This window comes from Scleropages formosus, chromosome 3, assembly GCF_900964775.1.
Source record: "Scleropages formosus chromosome 3, fSclFor1.1, whole genome shotgun sequence".
Classification (NCBI taxonomy): Eukaryota; Metazoa; Chordata; class Actinopteri; order Osteoglossiformes; family Osteoglossidae; genus Scleropages; species Scleropages formosus.
The window spans coordinates 12,017,847-12,039,341 of record NC_041808.1 but is presented as its reverse complement, the minus strand read 5'-3'; the positions used below and the strand labels follow the sequence as shown (position 1 = coordinate 12,039,341).

The 21,495-nt window shown below is 44.1% G+C and overlaps 1 protein-coding gene across 3 annotated transcripts in view; it reads left to right on the top strand.

Moving 5' to 3' along the window:
• The window catches only part of b4galt2 (UDP-Gal:betaGlcNAc beta 1,4- galactosyltransferase, polypeptide 2), a 118,104-nt gene that overhangs the window by 60,461 nt on the left and 36,148 nt on the right, over nt 1-21,495 (top strand). For all 3 annotated transcript variants that reach the window (XM_018753681.2, XM_018753682.2, XM_018753683.2), the window contains exon 3: nt 1,548-1,783. In XM_018753681.2, coding sequence (XP_018609197.2) covers nt 1,548-1,783 — 236 coding nt within the window. The remainder of the gene's footprint in view (nt 1-1,547; nt 1,784-21,495) is intronic.

The window sequence follows — 21,495 nt, the reverse complement described above, 5'->3', positions numbered from 1 at the left end:
CCAGGTAACATTGTGGTCACAACTGCTGCTTTTGGATCTGAAGGTTACAGATTTGAATCCCACCTCTTGCTGTAGGGCCCTCTTGCAGGGGCCTTACTCTAAATTGCTCCACTAAAAATGACCCACCTGTGTAAATGGGTAAATCAATGTAACTACTTTGTAAGCTTGGAGAAACACACATTCTAGTCATCCAGAGGGGTGTGTTATCGTCCAATTCTGAGCTTCCCACGGGTTGCTCCTAGTTGACCTCTTGCCTTTGAGAGTCTACCTTTGTTTCCTGAGTGTGTCATGTGTGGGAAACATCAATTTCCAGTCTTCTAAAAGAGCAGGAAGAGTCTGGTTCAGCGAGGCAAAATCCTCTGCGGCCTTTCGTAGTTCCTGCGTTCCTCTGCGCTCACACACACACAGAGATAGATACACACAGCGTGAGGCCCAGCAGCACACTAATGGGAAGGACAGGGCATGCTACATCTAATTACCCCCCACACTCATGCAACCCCTCCACCTCTGACTAACGGCTGCTCTTTAAATGTTAATTGGTGGTTTGGAACCGGCGCTAACGGCAACGCAACGCAGCGGGTGGCCTGCGAACGCCAGGTGAATGTCAGGTGTGGCCCTCGCTCGAGGCCCTGGAGCCAGCATGACAGCCAGGAGGTCTGTACCAGGGTCCCCCCCCCCCCCCCCCCCCCCCCCCCCACATACCTCAGTGTTGTCTCGTGTTTGGTAAGCAGCAGGAAAATAATATCAATTATTGTAATTAAAATTACTGTTAAAAATGCCACATACTATTACTGTATGTTTCAGCAGATCTGCCTAACGGAAGCTGTCAGGAAGATAAGGACAAGAATGTAAGTGTGTGTGAGGCAAGTCCTCAGGCCTGTTTTGTAGCTAATGCTTGATTGATTGGTTGGTACACAACCAAAGGCTTTGGATCAATGAGAGCGATCGCCAAGGGGCCGAGGCCACGCGCCCCTCGGTGGACGGAAGAGGTAGAGGCTCTCCTGCGAAGGCTGCTTTCGGTTGCATTCGCCTTGTGAAATAGCGATCGCTGCACACGTCACTCATTCTGTCGAGGCCTCCTGGTCCTCGGCGCTCCCGCTGCCTGCATATCATGTTGTTATAAACTAAAGAGAACACGCTTCGCTGTTGTCATCGTAATTCCTTTCAGTATGCCTCGACAGCTGAATCAGGTTCCTTGGAGCAATACCGTTCTTTGTTCCAGTTTTTCTTCCCTCATACCTGTTCTGGTTTGCTGGTCTGCATCTGTGTGTTTGCTTGGAAGGATACTTTTTCCTGGCTTTTCAGGACCTGCTCATAGACGTATCTTTGTTTTGCAGCTTCCCCCTCTCTCTGCCCTCCAAATTCAGGGTTTGCCGATGCGCAACAACACGGTTGCGGACCCACGTGTGATTCGCTCAGATATACGTCCTACGCGTGTTCGCCTTCTTATCTAGATGTTTCAGACGTGAGCTGTAGGGTCTCCGTGCGATTACGGTTTTGCCCGTGTTGCGCTGACCCTACCTCCGTCTTTCCCCTTTCCTTTGCAGTTGGCCGCCTGCTCATCGAGTTCAGCTCGGTGATGACGCTGGAGCGCGTGCAGAAGGAGAATCCCAACGTGACAGAAGGGGGGCGCTACTCGCCGCCTGACTGCCGGGCGAAGCAGAAGGTGGCCATTATCATCCCCTTTAGGCACCGGGACAACCACCTCAAATACTGGCTCCACTACCTCCACCCCATCCTTCGGCGGCAGAAGATCGATTACGGCATCTACATCATCAACCAGGTGAGCGAGCTTTGCTCCCGCGCCGCTTCATTAATCACACCAGGTGGGCGGCAGCATGGCAACCCCGTCAGCTCCTCTCTTCTTGGCCGACCAGAATTATTTACTCAGCTGCGAGACGGGGATATCATAACCCACAGCCATTTGAGAGCTCTTACAGGTCTATTAAAGGGTGAAGTAAAGTTACTGCTTCCTTTTATCTGTTTCACTTTGCTGTATTGTTGTTACATACAGCGGCGCAGCGGGTAGCTCTGGTTTCTTGTAGCTCCTGGGCTGAAGGTTCAAGATTTGAATTAGGGTTAGCCTGTGTAGAGTTCATGTGTTCTCCATGAGTTTATGTGAGTTTCCTCCCCCAGTCCAAACATCATGTGTTTCAGGTGAATTGGTGACTCCAAATTGCCCAGAATATCTATCTATCTATCTATCTATCTATCTATCTATCTATCTATCTATCTATCTATCCATGGATAGATAGAGCAGGGCCTGAATGTCTGAAGGTTAAAGTGCATCACAGCTTAGGACCACAGTCCACTATTGTAATGTCCCCAGATAAAGCCTTTATTCAGCCACTATTCTGGCATTGTATTTGCTTGTTTGTATATTTTCTAATATTAAATTAAAAAAAAATGGTAGGAGGGTATCAGGATTTGTCTGTTGTGTGTTTTATGCACTTATTTGAACGATGAACAATCGGTGCAGCAAGGGGAAGGTAACAAACTAGGTTTACTTGAGAGTCACATGTATGCAGCCATTTCTCTTTCTTTTAATGTAATGCATAAATTGTACTTTTGCTGAGATGCACGTCTCTTTGGACAAAAGTGTCTGCTAAATGAATAAATGTAAATGTAAAAGTAAGTTCCAGAAGGCTGTCCTGACATTCCACAGTTCCTTCGAATTGTCAAGCAAATTAAATATTAACTGTTTGGATGGAAGATATTTAAGCATTTCAGTCATCCTCATATTCAGAATATACAGAAGGAACTTCAGGTATAGACCATAGCACCAAAATACATTGTACATGTAGGCGTAATCAACCTACGTTCCGTGACATCTTCGAGAAAGGAGTTTGGGTTGTGCTTTAACAAGGAAATAGATGGAGATTATACTTGAAATTATACTTGAACGACTGATAGAACTCCAGTCCAGTAAATCCCACTGGGTTTCACCGAGCTGGTTTTCCCTAAAAACTGGTGTTGTCGGCAGTACACTTCTTTACCGCGGTCCTTGTATGTGTTTCCCACAAACCAAAGAAATGGTTTCACTCTTGAAAGCACAAATTGTCATGCTGTCACAGCGTCCTTCCAACTGACTTTAGCTCAATCTCACACACACACACACACACACACACACACACACACACACCTTTCAGGGATGAGCAGTGCATTCCCTTAGCGGAGGAGCCCTGATGCTTGGGCGATCGCGTCCTGCCCGGTCTCTCCCTGCTTCCCCCAACAACCCTCACCTCTCTGCCCAGGCTGCAGTTATCAAATTCAGCAGGATCAGGCTCCAGCTCATTAATAGATCTCTTTTTTCCCTCTGTCTGTGAGGGGAAAAAAAACCATTCTCTTTGGTTGCTCCTTTCGAGGACATGCATCTACCTGGTTTCGATCACTGAAACCACAGCGAAGTGTGGAAACCATTTTTTTTTTTTCTTTTTAAATCCCCACGTCTTTGACTTTACTGCAAGGCTAATCCATTGTGGATCCGTCCTATTTAGCATATAGACAGAAACAGTTTTTTTAATCTTTTTTTAAACCCCATGGGGTAGATAACTGGTCAAGAACCTTGAATGTTGCTTTTTAATATCCCCGTAGGGGGGATCTTGCCCTCATACCCTTGACCATGGAACTCAGCTTGAGTCACTGCAGTGAAACACTCAGCTATATAAATAGGTGGAATTGTAAGTCCCTATGGATACGAGTCAGCCAGGTAATATAATAGAAATGATATGTAAATAAAAAAGTTTAAACTTTTTCTTTTGAATATTTTTATCTATATCTGGAAGCCCCCAAATATCCCAGTGTTGTGTGAAATAATGAGATTCATTCAGAGTTTATTTCCATGATAAACAGTGACAAAGTAAAGTTTTTTGGCCCTCAGGACTGCCCTGCGAACTGTTCTAGCTGCAGGGGGGCAGCTTTGATTTCGTCTCCATTTTAATTAAAAAATATAGCTGTTAAACTAATTATCTTATTTTCACATCTCCGGGCTGTGTGGCGCACGCTCCGTTCCCAGACACGGTGGGCGAATGTGCCTGAGAGCGGTACCAAGGAGCCACAGCTACTCTTGTGATCCTAATCCGGTTTGGCCTGGCATGTTGGGCCAGGAGCCACCGCCTGGTGCACCTGTGGACACGATACGCTTCAGCACATTTACACTATGTTTGTTTATTATTTTTAGCTGGCGCTTTTCTCCAAAGCTACATGCAGTGTTTTACCCTATTATACAGTAGGGTGAATTTTACTGCATCAATTCAGAGTAAGTATCTTGATCATGGATCTTTTTAGTGGAGGGCGGTGATTATCTAACCACTATATCACCTGCTGCTCAACACATACATGCACCTGAATAAACGTGCATTACATCGAACACCGCTCACACACTCAGCACATGGACACGTGGTATCAGCGTGATGTGTAATATGTTCACTATGAGTCAATCACTCAGTTAACAAGTGTGATGAGGAGATGAGCTGCCATGTCCTCCCAGCTCTTCTGCAGCACTTCCCAAAAATGTAGAACAAGAGCGTGTTGCTTTGCTTTAACTCTAACATCCACTCGGTCCCACGCAATGTGCTGCCCATATTACCAACCTGTATTCGCACTTTCCACCTGTGTGGTAGACAGGTAGTCCTCGACTTACGACGCATACGACATACACGACCTATGACCACAGAGACTCGCGAGGGCTGTCCCATTGACCTTATGTGGTTTTTGTGTGCAAACGTTTGCTTTTAATGCCTGCCGACGAACGAACGAACGCACCATCTGACAACTTTGGCTGGCTGCGTTGCCCCAAGGAGTCATTCTTGTTGTTTGCATCTAGGTTTGCCTTTGGTTTTGTTTACAAAACATTTTGTTTCTGATTCCCTTCAAGTTGCTATTTGTCTTAAATGGCCTGCAGGCGAAAAAGTGAGAGTTCATTATTCATTAATGACTATTACACAGCTTTAACTATATTATTCATAAATAATTACCTGTACTGTATTTCATTTCATGATTACTGTTCTCTATTTGTTATTACTGTTCACTATTAGTTTTGTTTTAACATGAGTAATGTGTGAAATTAATTATAAAATAACAAAGCCCTATCGTACAACGCGGCATTCATGCCTGTTAATTAGTTATGGATCCTTATGATTTATATAATACACTATAAGGGGATATTTGACCGGCAAAGTCAACTTAGAGAGGGGTCGTCGCAATGGAACCCCTTTGTAAGCGGAGGATCACCTGTAACCGTATCCTGTACACAGTAACTCACAATGAGCAGTATTCAATGAGCTATGAGTTTACTTTCCACAACCGAGACGAGGACAGTTTTTGTCCACTTCCTCCTCCTGTTTGGAGATGATGCAACACTGGATTGTCTTCTGTTTTTTTTTTTTCCTTCTTTTTCTGCCGTCCTCATTGTTTTGTGGCCTCAAGTTCTTCTGTCAAGTGCTGCTGTTGTGACCAGACAGTTGAGTATGACACCCAGTGTACCTGCTGCTCATTATGGATGCTGGCCATGCGGGCAGGGTGTGTCCAACCTGACAGGGGAAGACCTGGTAAATTTATTATAATAGGTTGTCTTATGGGGTGCATTGTGTTTCTGGACACTTTACAGCACCCTGGAAAAGACAGTGTGCTGGACTAGAGAAATGTAGATGGTTAGTGGAGCCTATGAGGAATCTCAGCCATCTGGAGGAGGAGACGGGGGGCCTACCAGATGTTTCAGGGATCTCCTCCATTGTCCCCATAGGTCTTTAGTCTTCATTTTTGGGAGTCACAAGTACCCCCCTGGTACTGATTCACAGAGCTGTACAGTGAATTATTTAATCACGCACAGTAATTCATAGCGTTACATTGTGACATTTACTGACCTGATATTTTTCCTTCCTCTGTTTTATTGGTCCCACAAACCGGTGGCAATACTTTATGACATGGCATCTCAGAACGCTCTGACAGTGATGGGTATCTTGGGTGACGGGATGGTGCTTCGGAGCTGTGATTTGTCAAATGCTCATATCTACTGAGTTTCCGGTCTGTATCTGTAAACAGATTTTTGGCTTTATGAATGTGTTTTAATATTTATTTTTCCTGTCTTCATAATATTTAGATTTTGAACTGGCGTTTAGCTCATTTAAATTCGCTTTCATTTGGAAAAAATTCTCATATTTAATTTGCTTGTTTTAAGCCTCCTTTGATTTATTGTTTTTTTTTTTTTAAAGAGTGTTAAAATGCATATTTTCTTTCCAGGGGAAAAAAATAGATCTATTATAAACACAGATTTTATTCATTTCAGTTTTAATCAAGCAAAACAAATGAACATTTTACAGAAGTCTCTGAAACTTCTCGCGCATTTGATTGTTGTCATGTTATTAGGCTAAGTACCCAGATTTGTCTTTTCTTCTCTTGAACAGAGAAGGTGTGTGACAGTTGGTTCATTGTTCTATTGTATGGTACTGCCTAACAGATCTGCAGACAGGCTTCTTCTCCGAGTTCAATCTCAGGTTTTAATTACAAGTTCAAGCCCTTAAGTACTTAAACATTATGTCCGTAAGTGACCATTGCACTTTGAGCCATAGAACCACAATGTTCTAATTAAGTTTTAATGTTTTTGCAAACAGTAAATATGTTACTGGGCTACCAAGGATCGAACATGCTTCCACTCTCAACTTTCCTCTGTGTGCGTTGTGATCTCAGTTGGTGGGCGACTGCTTACGCTGCTTTTGGCTTCCAGGTTAGTTGTGGGCTGCTGAGAAAAACAGTCTCCTGATCACAAAGGAATTGCACCATATGGGTAATTGATCCGCCGAGCGGTAAATCACTGGCCTGTGCGCTCACAATAATCACTGAGAAATTAAAATCCCAGTGATGGCGGAGAGTAGATCTGCTACGTTGACTCAGCATCTAAGATGCCCTGTCGCGGCCTGTGTGACAGTTTGGAAATCTCGGTGAAGGCATGTTAACCGCTGGGGAAGGATACGGTTTACAGCGGTACAAAGAAATTACATTTTAGTGAGTTCCTCCTCACGGGTTTTCGGACACTGAAACCGTAGTGAAATGGCAAGAAGAAACTCGCAATCTAAACCAAAAGCATCTCAAAAGGGTGTCTGTGTGTGTATTTGTGTGTGTTTATATATGTATAATTTTTCATTTACATTTACACATTGAGCTTACACCTTTGTTCAAGGCAACTTCCAGTTTAGGGTATACTGTGGTAAGATGTTTTCAGTGATTTCCACATTTATACAGCAGGGTATTAACTACCAGTTCAGGGTAAGTACCTTGCTCAAGGGTAAAAATGTAGGAGTGGAATTTGAACCCGGGTCCTTTGATTCCAGGCGATGGCCCTATCGTCAGTGCTACCTGCTGCCCCAAAATAACCCTCTGAGCGCTATAAGTGCGTTGAGTGTATTGGCATTCCCTGTGCTCTCTCTTGGGCTCCTGACCCTGATCTCCAGCATCCGGGGCAGAGAATGACAGGCTGTTTTAACAAAGGGCACTGACACACGCGGCTTCATTACCTGAGTTCAACTGAGCCGCTCGCCAAGTCCCGCCGGGATCTGGTGGGCTAGCCTGTGTCGTCTGCTGCTCATCAGTACCGAGGAGCACGTCGCACAGATTTTCACTTCTCCAGCCATATTATCAGCTGTTTGAACCCCCTGGCGTGCAGGTAGATACGCTTTTACTGCTTTTCCTATTATTGCCGGGCTTCTCAAACTGGGCTTGTGGATTCACTCAGTCCCACTGTAATCTCTGGCAACTTTAATATCTTTATAGGTGTGGGTCAGTGGGTGGTTTAGAAATCCCAGCTGTCGCCCTCCATTCGGAGGACCGAGGTTTGAATCCTGCTCTCTCTGCAGTACCCACTTACTCTGAGCTGCTGCAGTAAAAATGACCCAACAGCATACATGGATGAGTTGTAAGTGGCTTAACATACAAACGAAATGTTGTCAGTTTCCTCGTTAAAAAAAAAAAAAAAAAAAGTTTCAGCAAATTAATAAATAATACTTTGAAGGAGGGGGTTAAATGTTATTCCTGGAGGTTTATAGTGTTTGTGTTTGAATTTTGAATGTTCCACGGAAGAGGCAAGACAAGACAAGAGAGGCTTTATTGCACCGTTCCTCCAGGACCATGGTGCTACGTAAAGTGCACGCATGCAAGACTTGTGCAAACAGCGCTAGACATTTCAACAATTACTAAACATTCCAGCAGTTTACTGGACAGTTTAGCACCGACCAGTGCGCAAGTTCCAGTGTCAGAGCCACTTCCATGGCCAGCTGAGAGAAGGAGGCACCAAGCTGAACACTCCTCCACGCCGCAGCTTGCGGAAGATGAAGGTTTTGTGGATGTGAATTTCCCTGAGCCAGGCGGTCTTCAATAATTCACATTGCAAATGTAACCCGGCGATGGAACAACAAAGCAGTGTTGTAATGAGTTCCACGTGGCTTTTCATTGGAGGCTCCTTCACATGGCGCTGAATAATTTATCATGCCCAGTGCTATTCTTGGTTGACCTTTGGCTTATTACATCATTACAAGCCTTTCAAGGCTGCTTCCCGAACATTGGTTTGGTTGGCACGCGCTTGGGTCCTTGCCTGGGTCTTGCAGGAAGCCCAGGGTAAGAAAGAACTATTTTTCAATTCTCTTTTCCGTTTATTTTACATGCTGATGTGGGCATCTCAGATTTCTTTATTCTCTCTAATGAACACAGCTTAACATCGTCCATGTCAGGTGCCTCTGGTTCAAGATCCCATCCAACATTCATATACACAGCACTAGTAAAAAGTGTAAGTGCATGTGGGCAACCTGTGCAACACCTGTGTGGGACGAACTGGACGGAAGAGTGAAAGCAGAGCAACCCACAAGTGTCCTGCATCTCTGGGAACCGCTGCCGAAGAGCTGGGAAGACGTGGCGCCTTGTTCCTCGATCAACCCTGTTAACAAAATGCCTTGTGGGGAAAACAGTAGTTTCAAAGTGTACTTGAATCTTATGCCTGGTGCTACACCTACTTTTAAATTACTTACTGTATTAGTTGCACTCACTTTTATTAACAAGCTGGCAAAACTTATCCTTGTCTGTTTGTTTATTTCAGTGCCGTTTTGCAGGAAAAACATCTTCCCCGAATCCAATTGAGTCCGGACTCTGGCTTCCAACAGGCTACGCGCTGAGCTAATAAACGCAATGCCTATACCAGCACACACACATATCCAGGCTATTGAGTGCTAGTGTGAGCAGCAGCCTGGCCCCCATGGGGCCTCGCTCCATTTGCAAATCCGTGCGCCTTGCTGTCAGTGGGAGTCATATTGGCAGGCCGGAACGTTTGCGGGGATCGAGAGGAGGCCTGCTATGCCATCCTCTCCGCGACAGCGGAGGAGGCGGGGTTCCACTTCTTCTCCTCCTGCCGTTCGCCAGATATGACCACAAATGCTCACTTGACTTTAATGGAGCTGAAAATGCCTTTCTAAGGTTTACAGTCCTGTGTTTGTCATTCCGTTGCGGTCGAGGACGTCGGGTGTAGGGAGGTGTACAGTGTGGATCGCGGAGGCCAAGACACCGCAGTAGTCCTGTGTCTAGACCGAACCTGGGCAGCGAGCTCTGTCTCGTTACCCTTTTCCGCTTTACTCCGGGCGGCAGCAGCCCAAGAAGAAGTCTATTCTATAAGCCGCATATGAATCAAACCCAGTGCTGTTGTGACCTCAAAAGTCTGACAGTGTATTACAGAAGGCCAGCTGGAACAATTCCATTATTGAGTGCTGATTTCTCAGAGCTCTTAGAGATATTTAATATTCAGTTCCCCCGTGATTGAAGCCCGTTGAATCGGGAATGCTGGGGGAATAAGAAAATGGATGGCGAGCAAGGTGGAGAAATCATTTATAACATATTGTCTCTCTGTGTCTTCTGTGCAGATTATTTATTCATCTGCTTTTGTGCCAGAAAGATGAAATACCCCTGTAAGAAGTAATATTCTTCATAGCGTTAATAGCAGAGTGGCTCGGAGATTAACTTTGGAATTCTGCCGATGAAAGAACTGAAAGGTGTGGGTAGAGCTTGTGTTGTAATACCTAGGAGTACAACGTTATTAAAGCATCTCGCGTTTCTTGTGGGTCAGAAGCATTCTGTTGTCTATTGAGCTGGAAATGTTAATCTTTTGTTGGTCCTTATTTCTTGGGCTGAGGAATGTTGAAGGATCACTGTCAGTTGACTCTTTTTCTACCCCAAGAGGAGCGCCACTTTAGAAAATATTTCAGCGGAAATGTTCTTCCTTACAAATAAGCATCTAGAAACTTCTCTCCTGGTGGAAACCCTTCGGTACATGTTGTCCCATCCATATGGTCCTGCACCCCTGGGAGAAGATAAGCAGTTCAGTAGCTGCACTGCCTGAGGTCTGCGATACTCGAGTGTACCACCTACGTCAAGTAAGCTAAATAACAAAGAAAGAACAACATTTAAATATGATGGAAAAACCTTCAAACTAAATTATTAGTAGTAGTATTATTATCATCATCATCATTTTCTGTTTTAAGAACCACTCACCTGCAATACAGACATAACATGTCTCACCTGGAAAGACTGATGATTGTTTTTGAAGGGTTGCCTTAGGCTGAAAGTACATTTCCCTGTTTGCAAAAGGAGTCTTGCAAGACCATATCTTCATGAAGGCTTTTTTTTTTTTTTGCTTTCAGCACTGTGGCACAGTTAAGTGGCCATTTGGGGATTTTCAGGATGTTGCTCATTCCGGTATTTAGTGCCCACATTTATTGTCCTCCATAAATTATTTTTGGGAAGTGGCGTCTTGGTGTGACGGAAGGGCACCGTTCACCACCGAGACGTTATTCTCGTGGGAAGGACCGCCCAGTTCTTTCCACTTCCTCCTTCAGCCTACAAAATAGAGTGATGTCTGGCTGTAAATGCATTTAATCTCGACCACCCAGACCTACTTAACCAAAAAAGTTAAATGGATTAGTTTTAAATGGAACTAATCGTGTGTTCGCCACAAAAGTTGTAATCTGTTATTCAGGGCATAATGGTGTGTTTTTATTGACTTCTCCAGCTGTGCTCCATTAATGGCACCTGAAGGTGTTGTTCTATACTGGTTCCTGCAATCGTCAAGGTAGAGCAGTGGGAGAGTTCAATGGGGAACCGATAAACAGCTTGTCCTTTGTCGTTGAGCTCCAAGCTGCCACCACTCACACGATAACCAGCCCCGGCGTCTGGGGACGGACACTGGTCTTACCTTCAGCTGAAACTGGAGTGAACTCTGAAAAGTGACCATATACATATACAGTATCTGTCAAGTTTGAGGTTGCCTGCTGGAAACTTTTATTAAGTTGAGAGTTGTTTTGTTCAAATAATGTCCAGGTTCTTGATTTGCGTTGTCCTTCGCGCTCCTTCTTTGCTCCATGGTTCTTGAACAGATTCTAGATGTGTTTTGAGTCATTGTCTTGCTGAAGAAGAAGGACTGTCCAACTAGCCATAAGCCTGATGAAATGACATGCTTCTGGTGTATGCTGTGTTAGCAATGTTGGTTGAGATCACCATAGACTTGGTAAAGATCATCAGCTTTGTGACCAGTAGTTGTCCACCATGCTGTACAGTGGAAACCACACAGGCACGAGTCATGCTCTCACCCTCTCTGCATCTTACACTCGTCAACTGCTTGACTCATCTGTCCATAACATCGTGCTGCATTTCTCAAAAGTCCACTTTCTGTTTTTTTCTTATCCAAAGAAATTCTGGTTTCAAGCAGGAGTACTCCACTGTATGCTCTTTCAAATACTTTAGAATAGCTCTTGATGAATACACTTTCAAAAATGCCCCAGAAATGTTAAATAAATCCTTATGCCATTTGATTTATTGTTTAAATATTACAATATAACCACAAGTTACCCATTAGGCTATTTTTATATATGTTCTGCAGTATATGCATGACCCTACAAGTACGAATGGGATCTCATGTCTTCATAATATACGATGATGAATAAGGCAAAAGAGTGGTCATAAAGATGTGCTGTACTGTAGTACAGCCTCCCCCCCCCCCCAACACCAGGCAGGGATCAGTGCACCCTGGGATGCTCCCGCTGCCGTATTTATTCCTTATCACCATGGTGATGGACTATAATCCTGGGTCATCACCTCAATGCTTTTTCCACTTGGATCTCAGCAAAGGGTTCAGGGGTAAAGGCCTTAACTCTTCAATTTCTGCGAGAGTCTGAATATCTACAAGGAGATTTGTTGCACTGCACAAGTTTACACGGGATTTTAATGAGCTCCAAGTTTGTCGAACGCAGACATTGGGCTTCGGCTGCCCTTGTTTTACATCTGCAACCCTTTCTGGAGCTAGTACAGTCAACTACAGTGTGCATTATAATTGAAAATATTGCCGGAATAATACTGAGGGGTTGCATCAGCGTAGACTGCAAATGTTTAGTTCCCGTTTATTTGTCCTTTCTACTTTGAATGTTAAAATAGCTTTTCTCTACACACATTTGGGATTCGCAGTACTGTTTTGTATTGTTTGTCCCTTGTAGAAGTTTGTTCTCTTACTGCTTTTATCACATTTACCAGTGGGTTTACAAGGCTTTTGAAGTCAGTCATTGTTTTGGGCTGCCAGTCATACATCTCCTCCCTTTGAATCAATATTTAATGTCTTGCAAATTACCCTTTGGAGGTAAACGTGTAGCTTTGGTTTGTATGCTCTTGCATCATGGGGTTAAAATGTCCTTAAAATGTTAAAAAGGACCCGTGCACCTGCAGCTAGATATCTTATGAAATATGCATTATTTCAGTTTAAACAGGGAAAATGCGCTCCAGCGTGCGTGACATTGGAAACCGTATCGGTAAAAAGAGGTGAAATGCTGTTTATTTGCTCCCACTATTCATCCCCCTGCCTTCACTCTCGCACACTAATGCTGTTTGCATCTTTTGTCGCTGCCGTCATCCACAGTCCTTATCAAAGAAGAGTAAATAACAGGACGTGTGACGGCCGCATCCAATTCGCAGCCCCACGCTAAGCCATTGTTCGAGCTCGTGGCTCAATTGATGGGTTCTGTAATGCACCTCCAGCAAATCCAGATATCCCCCCCGCGATTTCCATCGGCGCTGTCGTCTTTAACCAGACACGTTCCTTTCAGTCACAGCACAATGCACGAAATATTCCAACAGGCCGGGTACAATTACAATAGCAGGCCCCGGCCGGGGAGCTGTTTGTACAGGAAGCTCTTTTCCTGTCCGACACCGGAGCTACATCCCATACGTGCGATCAGAGATGATCTCTCTTGTTCTCGCAACAAGCAGATCCGCTTGCAGACGGGCCGCTTCTCCTTGGCCTGCAAAATATCCTGACTGATGCAGTGTGGTCCCAACATCCCCAACTGGAACATCAAGCAAAAAAAATAGTTGAGCTGCAGAGTTTTTCTGTACCAGGACTGTCTTGGAGATTGTGTACACTCCAAACATTTTGGCTCGCAGTGTTCGCTGTAGGTCTGTAGTGTTCTCTGATTATTAACAAACATCTTTATACATGTTAGCTAAAGAAGCATATTTACATTTATATTCATTTTTTTAGCAGACGCTTTTCTCCAAAGCGACTTCCGATGGATAGTATGTAGTGTTATCAGTCCACACACCTTATTCACCGCGGTGACTTACACTGCTGGATACACTGCTTACACTGGGTCACTCATCCATACATCAGTGGAACACACTCTCTCTGTCACTCACACACTATGTGGGAACCTGAACAGCATGTCTTTGGACTGTGGGAGGAAACCAGAGCACCCAGAGGAAACCCACACAGACATGGGGAGAGCATGGAAACTCCACCTAGACTGACCGGGGATCGAACCCACATCCTCTCGCACCACCCAGGTGCTGTGAGACAGCAGCTATTGTCACACATAATATTATCACACAGCTGCTATTTAATACCCTACTTGCTGTTCTGCTTATAGTTTTCCAGCTTGTTTTGTATAACCTCTCCTAGTAAATATAATGGAGTGGTTGCCTGAAGAAGTGTACAGTGTCCTTAATTTAACCTGAGACGCACAGTTCTTAGTTCTGAGTCCCGCAACCCACTGAGTAAAATACCGTTATTGTAACTATAACAGCATAACAAGTATCCCAGTCAAAAATAGCTCAGCAGATATTACTTGTACTAGTACTTGTTATGTAGCTCGGTTCTTTGTCCAAGGTGACTTAGAATGGTAATTTTGCACCCTACATGATATACCATTATTTATCTGTTTTATTTAAGCAGTTTTATTGGAGCAGTTTGTGGTAAGCATTTTGCTGATGCCTGCATCTATCAGGTGTGGGTATTTTAACCCAGGAGCTTCCGGTTGCATAGCAATAGCTTTAAAGAGGTGGATCCGGGTTTTGTCAAGCATCACAGCAAGTCCACTTTTTCTAGCTGGTGTTGTGGATGGATGGATGGATGGATGAATCTTTTATTAATCCTCAAGGAAAAATCACTTTGGTTGCAACAGTATACAACATACATACACACCTACAACACGCACACACAACAAATATGTGAACACGTACATATATAAATGTTAACAGTGTAAATAAGCAGGGAAATAAGTTAACAAGTGAAGCTGACTGTTACAGATACTGCGCTGTTTTGAGCCCGGGTATTTCAGGGCTGTACAGGGTGTTCAAAAAATTGTGGCTCTTGGCGATATGTCGGAGTGCGGTACTGATATTGTTGAGGCATGTTGACCCTTGCTGAGTGTGCAGGGAATTCACAGTTTTCTCCTTGTTAACCAGTAACTGCCGTGTTTACTTGCAGATTGGTCGGATAACACTTACGCAGTCTAACGTGAGCGAAAGTCAGCAAACTTCTACTTTATAGCCCTAAGTTAGACATAGTTTTGAGAGAAGATTATCATGCTAAGGTCTAATTTGTTTAATTATTCAGCTTTTTGGGCCTTTCCCTGGTGTACAGCTTGCCATTAGTAAAGGAAAGTTTAGTTGTTTAAAATCACTTGAGGAATCTGTTCCTCGAGTTGGTCATAAAAGAATCATTTGTGGCTATTGATTTGAATGCAATCCGATATGCTGCTCTCAAGGACGTTTTCGATTGTACAGCGCCCTTCCCTTCCCTCGCCGTTCTTGGGCTGCTGTTGAGACAATGCTTCTGTAGCCTGCTTACAACAGTAATAAATTATGAGTGCACCCTGCTGGTTTCCATATTTTTCCATGTTTATGTTCAACTTATTTTGTCAAGTTCGGTATAGATCAATTTGTTTTGCTTGGCAGGGTGAATTACACAGCTTAAAATTTTTTATACAGCTGGATATTTACTGAGGCACTTCAGATGAAATGCTCAAGTGTGCTGCTTCCATCCAATTAAAGTTGAATTATATCACCATGTCTTAATAGGCCTTCAGTTTCTAATGGGATGTCAAGCAGAGGCTGTGATTCATACATCTAAATATTTCAGTTTCGGTTTTCAGCCGAAGTGGAAATGTTTGGCCAAGATATATTTCCATCCGGACAGGTCACCCGAGATATCCTGCACGGCCATGTCTCAGGTGAGGCGGTACATACCTTGAAATACCGTGCCACCAGGGGTGTCGCAGCGAGTAGCACTGCTGACTCACAGCTCTTGGGTGGTGCGAGAGGACGTGGGTTCGATCACCGCTCAGTCTCTGTGTGAGCTTCCTCCGTGTGCTCTGGTTTCCTCCCACAGTCCGGAGACATGCGGTTCAGGTAGATTGGTGACTCTTAAGTCAACCATAGTGTGTGAGTGACAGAGAGTGTGTTCCACTGATATATATGGATGAGTGACCCAGTGTAAGTAGTGTATCTAGCAGTGCAAGTCACCTTGGTGAATAAGGTGTGTGTCCTGATAACACTACATAGAGTTCATTGGAGCTCACTTTGGAGAAAAGCATCTCCTAAGTGAAGTAACGTAAATAAAACTTAAACCACCTGAGACCAAAATCTCTTTTCATTCTTATTTTGCATTCTGAATGGCAGGGACGTTTAAAGTTTTCAGGAATTCCACTTTTCGGTTCAAAAACACAGTAACTCGTGCAGCAAAAGCGAGGTGTCACTGCGCGGTGCTGCAATTCACAGGACGGTAAACTATCATCAACATTCTCACGCACATTTTCCAGGTGGCAGGGGGTGCGTCTGAAGGTTTCTCGCACTCTCTCGCAGATCCGGATCTAACGGACCCACGTCAGCATTGCACGGGAGATTCTTTTCTAGAATTTGGACTGTAAACCGCAAACTGGTTTCCCCTTAATGAAATAGTAAGTTCCAGTGACAGCGGTTTCCCTATCTTTCCCCCCAGCTCACATTTGTGTAATTAAACTAATGACATTTTCCATATTCCGTCCGGAATGGTCACGCTGGTCTGGACCCGCATTTCCCTTGCTAAAGAAGAATCTCTCCAACGCTGATTAAATTGATAGTGTAATTTATTGCTTTTCAGATTAGCCGGATTTGCAAGTAAAAGCTTAGCACAAAAACATTGCAAACTGTAAATCTTCCCATTTAACCGTACAGGGGTTGAGATATGCAATCCAATTAGTGCCAGGGGGGTTAAGAACCATGCTGAAAAATTCGTGACCTAATTATTTAATTGCCTGTTCTCTCTGAGAAAGAGAGGTCTCGTTCAGATTACGGGTCCACCGTGACGTTTGGGCTTCATGTTGACCGTAGTCCCTCAACAACGAGCAGTCGGAGCGTAACTTTACAACTGAGAAGATTTGATTCCTCGTAGATTAATTTATCATCATGATCGTTCCTCTCCGCTGTAGCCAACAGCATGGCATGCAGAGTCCAGTGACCCTGGTCATCTCTAATGGGCCGTGTAGAATTTTCTTGACGTGCTGTACAACTGCAGAATGACTCCTTTTGTGTTTGTAACCGACATGGTCGGCGCCCATCTTTCACATGGTCGAGATTCAGGTCAGACGCGAGGAGTTCAACGGAAGTCTTGCGCTGCCAGGCATCGGAGATTTTGTCCAGCGTGGCCTGTCTCTCCAAGTAGCATAGATGTTGTCGGAGGTATAAACGCAAAGGAAAGACTTGTTGGAGCAGCTCAGAATCCCCGTCCGCAACAAGAATGTCTGTATGTCGGCGATCGGCGAGGGCCACTAGGACAGCAGTCCCTGTGAGCGAGTGACAGTTTGCCTGTATGTTTCCTTCAACAGTGTGGTTGTTTTAGTTTCTCTTTCTCAGAAGGCAGCAGATTAGTTGTAGATCTTAATGGCACTGATTGGTAACCAATAGGGCTCATGCTCCAATCCCCTTATGACAGGTCCTCAATTACTCACTAAGCTGCATAGTATAGTATTTGTGTGTCTATACACATACATTTGCCCAATAAATTTATTGCGTATGATTTTTATTTATTCATTTTGTTGATGCTTTTCTCCAAATGTACAATGTCAGCATTGGACACTGAACTGCTTACTGTGATTTACTAATTTATGCAGCTGGATAGTTTTTACTGTATCGATGCAAGGTAAGTTCCTTACTTCAGGGCGCTACAGCAGTAGTGGGATTCGAATCCGAGTTCTTGGAACAATATGCAGCTGCTCTAACCACTGGCATACTTGCCGCTGCTGGATTACCTGTGGCATAGCATTAATATAATATTTTATGTAAACATACGTATATAAACAAATTCAAAGGGAGAAAACCGGAGCCACCAGTCAGGCGAGCTGTTTTTTTTCTTCCGCATGCAAGACCCCTCAATACAAACTGTTTTCTGGTAATTACATCATCACTCTCTGCAGCGCGGCCCAGGGTTCCATCAGCAGTCGCCTTCAGAGGTCGGCGGGGAGGACTCAGCGGGGGAAAGGGCCGCTCTCCATAATGCTTGACCTTTTTAAGCAGTGTAGAATTGAGGGCAGAATCCATGGCGGTTTAATTACGGACCCGACCCAAGTCAGCTTAAACAAGCTGGAAAGGTCTCGCTCATATCTTCAAGGATTCCCACACCCAGCCCACCCCCTCACTTATTTTTCTTTCGTTTTTCTTTTTATTTTCTTCGCACGGAGCTAAAATTGACACACTTCAGGAGGAATCAATTAGACAGCACGGTGAGTCCTGCCAAGCAAGTTCCCCGAGCGAATGAATAAATAGTCCCGTGTATGCTGTACGGTGCACGATTGGACCGAGTCAAAAAGAACTCGGCGGGTTCATTTCGTTGGAAAATAATTCATTTCAAGTTCAAAAACGGTTCTCTTCAAGTCGGCAACCAGTTTTGTGGAAGCGGGACGTGGGCCGGCTCGCTTAAAATTCGACAGCTTCGTTTTGTTGGTGGAGGAGGTTTCGATTGTGTGCTCATTAAATCACAATTACTATGTTATAGAAAAGGCAACTCTCGTCGAACCCCTCCCCCCAGCGATTCAATGACTGCTTCCTTGGTTATTTTTATTAATAATTCTGCTTTCTGTCATGAGTGAATGCATGCAAATGTAAATCCTGACCTGGTACTGCTGCATAAGGTAAAGATTGAAACTTTGCATTTTGGGAGTTTTATCCTTGGAAAAAAGCATTATCTGGCCAACAATGAATAAGCAGTATTATTTCTTATTTGTGAAGATTAATTAAATTCATCAAAATGGAGTTGTGCCTCGTTACATCCAAATTTTCACAATTTTAACAAGGACCTTCACTTTTTTTGCAACATTTCTGCTATTTCACACTTAAATGTTTGTTTCTGGAAGAATATCCGGACACGCAACTTTCAAAAACTGATACATCACTTTTTTTTTTTCCAAATGTCACACTTTTTTCTACTAAATAATTCTATCGAGTTCATATCTGGCAATACTGTCTAAGTGTTGACATTGCAATAAATGCTGTAATAACTTGTTACGTTACAGCTTTTACATATAGCATTAATACTGTAGTGGTAAGTGTTGTACAAACCTAGTATTCACACCCAATAGTGTAAATCCCTTCTGGCTGAGGTTTTGGCTGAAAGAAAAAATAAAATATAATCTTGTTGTAGCTGCTAATGTACTGGTGAGAGCTGTTGCCTTCAGATCCGGAGGGTGCTCGTTCATATCTCACCTACTGCCTAATTGGCTTCAACATCCTTAAGCAAGGTACTCACCCTAAACTGGTCCTGTGGAAAAAAATAATAAAATTACCCAGTTGCACAAATGGGCGATTAGTTGTAGGTAGCTTAACAATGCAAGTTACCTTGTAGAGACGTGCCAGGTTAGTGCAATAACAGTTTCACCTGTGTACCCGTGACTGTTGGCGGTGTGATTTGTAACATTCCAGCGGATGATGTTCTGTCCGTGACATGTTGTCGGTGCCAAACTCTAGATACGGAACTCTCATGATCTGTCTAGAGCTTCACCCGTCTTTCCTTGCTTGACTGGACCCATTGGACACGTGCAACTGCCTTTCATTTCTATTTTGCCCTCAGAAACGGCGACTTCGGACAGCGATCCTTGCGAAGTTGTGCTATATCGCCTCTCGCCCTGCGTGAGCCACGACCGCAATGTGTCAGAAAATTGTCAGGCGGTAGTAACATGTAAACCAGCGTGGCATTTCTCTTGTTGAAAGCACTCACCCCCAAATGTCAACGTCAAACCTGCTTGGCTGGAAGGAGGGGAAGAATCTTCATTATCGAGCTGCGGAGAAGGATGAAGCTGTGTGGCCGGTGGTTTGCGGCACGGTGGATTTAACGGGGGATCTTGGGATGTCGGCCTGCTTTAGATTCACTTCCCAATGTTGTCATGAAGCAAGTGCCATTGTGAAGGATCTGGGAGGCGCCCTCTGAATTACTCCTCTGCTTTGTTTCCGGATCAGTGGGAGAGTTTTCTGTCTTTGGCGTCACTGATGATGGCTTCATCCTTGGTCTGCGTCGCCCAGGGCCAAGTACGTGGCGAGCCCACTCCCTTGCCCAGACCCTCATTCAGCCTGCGATTCACCACCCAGGGCTACTGCTCTACGCTCTTGCGATGTGCGGTCATCGTCTGGATCGGCTGGCTACATCTGTCACGTTATTAATCCCTACACGCCCCCGCTTTTAGTTGACAGTTTTAAAAAAAAAAAAAAAAATAGAAAATACTTTCAGTGCAGGGGAGAATCGCTCTCTTGGGGATTAGTGGGATGAACTGTCAAGGGCAAATCTTCATTCGCGATCGGCGAAGACGACGTGCTGACGCGCGGTCCGATACTGCGGTACACCACTTTGATGTACTGCCACACGCCGGTGCGGAAATGACTGAAGACACTTCTCACGCGTGATTGACATTATTTACTTGATGATGGAAGGTCATCTGTTCTCTGTTATTTTAGCAATTTCTCAACATGCTGCTCCTCTAAGAATGCGTAAAAGTGTGGCGTGTGAATAATGAGGTTGAATAAAGATGTTTAAAGAAGCCGCCGTCCCACCTACTCGTCGTGCCTTAAAGCTCATCTGTTTCAGATTCGTGATTTATGTGTGACGCTGTAGCTAAAGCTTTATCTGAATTGCCCGTTGGTTGATAAGGGGGTCCGTATTAATCAGCTCCAGGGAAAACCACGGTTCTGACTTGAGCGCAGTGCCGCAGATGTCACTCCTCTCGAACGTTTAAAAAACCTGGCCCGGTTCCTGAATTAATAGCGGTATTCATCCTGCCTTTATTTGGTGTCATCTGCTGTGTAATGTTGTATAAAATGAATTCATAATGGGAAAGGTGCAAAACCACTTTTTTCCCATTGAGCCTTTGAGAATGTTTATGCTGATGAGCGGTAATGAAATTAGTGCTGAGATATGAACTTCGTTACTCTGGTATATCAGCAGTATAGTAAATTTAATGCCTTTACATTTAAAGGCTCATTAATTGCGTGCATGTGTGTGTACAGTAGTTGCTAAATATTTATTACTTAACAGTATATCATTTATTTCATGAAATAAAATTGTATGAAATGAAAGAGTATGAAACCATCGTATTAAGGCTGAAATGTTTCACATTATTCCGGTTGTGAATCTTATACATATATACTGTATATATAATATATCTTATAGAAGATCTCTAACTTTCCTAAGAATTACTTTGCAAAGGTTTGTAATTCTGTGACTGTGCAAAGTGAATGATCAATTGTTGTGTTGTTAATGTTTAATCATCATGTTATTTAAAAGCATCCTTTCTCTTCTTCATCGTACAGGGCAGAAATTGCTCTATTTTTCCCCCATTTTTTTTTTTTTTTTTCATAAAAGTTTAGTAATGGGTTCACCTGACAGTTGCGGGTTCTGAAATACGCAGCCAAATATGGCGCGTGACGACGTGGGCGGCATGTGGGGGACAGGGGACGTGCACCTCGTGCTCATCGGAAAGGTTCCCGTAGAAATCTAAGTAATGAGAGGAGCCCCTAGAGAACATCTGTATTCGTTTTGGGTGATGTGTGATTAATGGGATCCCGGCGTGCCGCGCGGCATCCAGGCTCGCTTTCGCAGGTCGGGGAGAGAACAACACCGGAGTCAGATTAGCGGCCTGGCCGTGCTGCGCGTGCGCCATATTTCCCCCGCCGGTGGTTGCT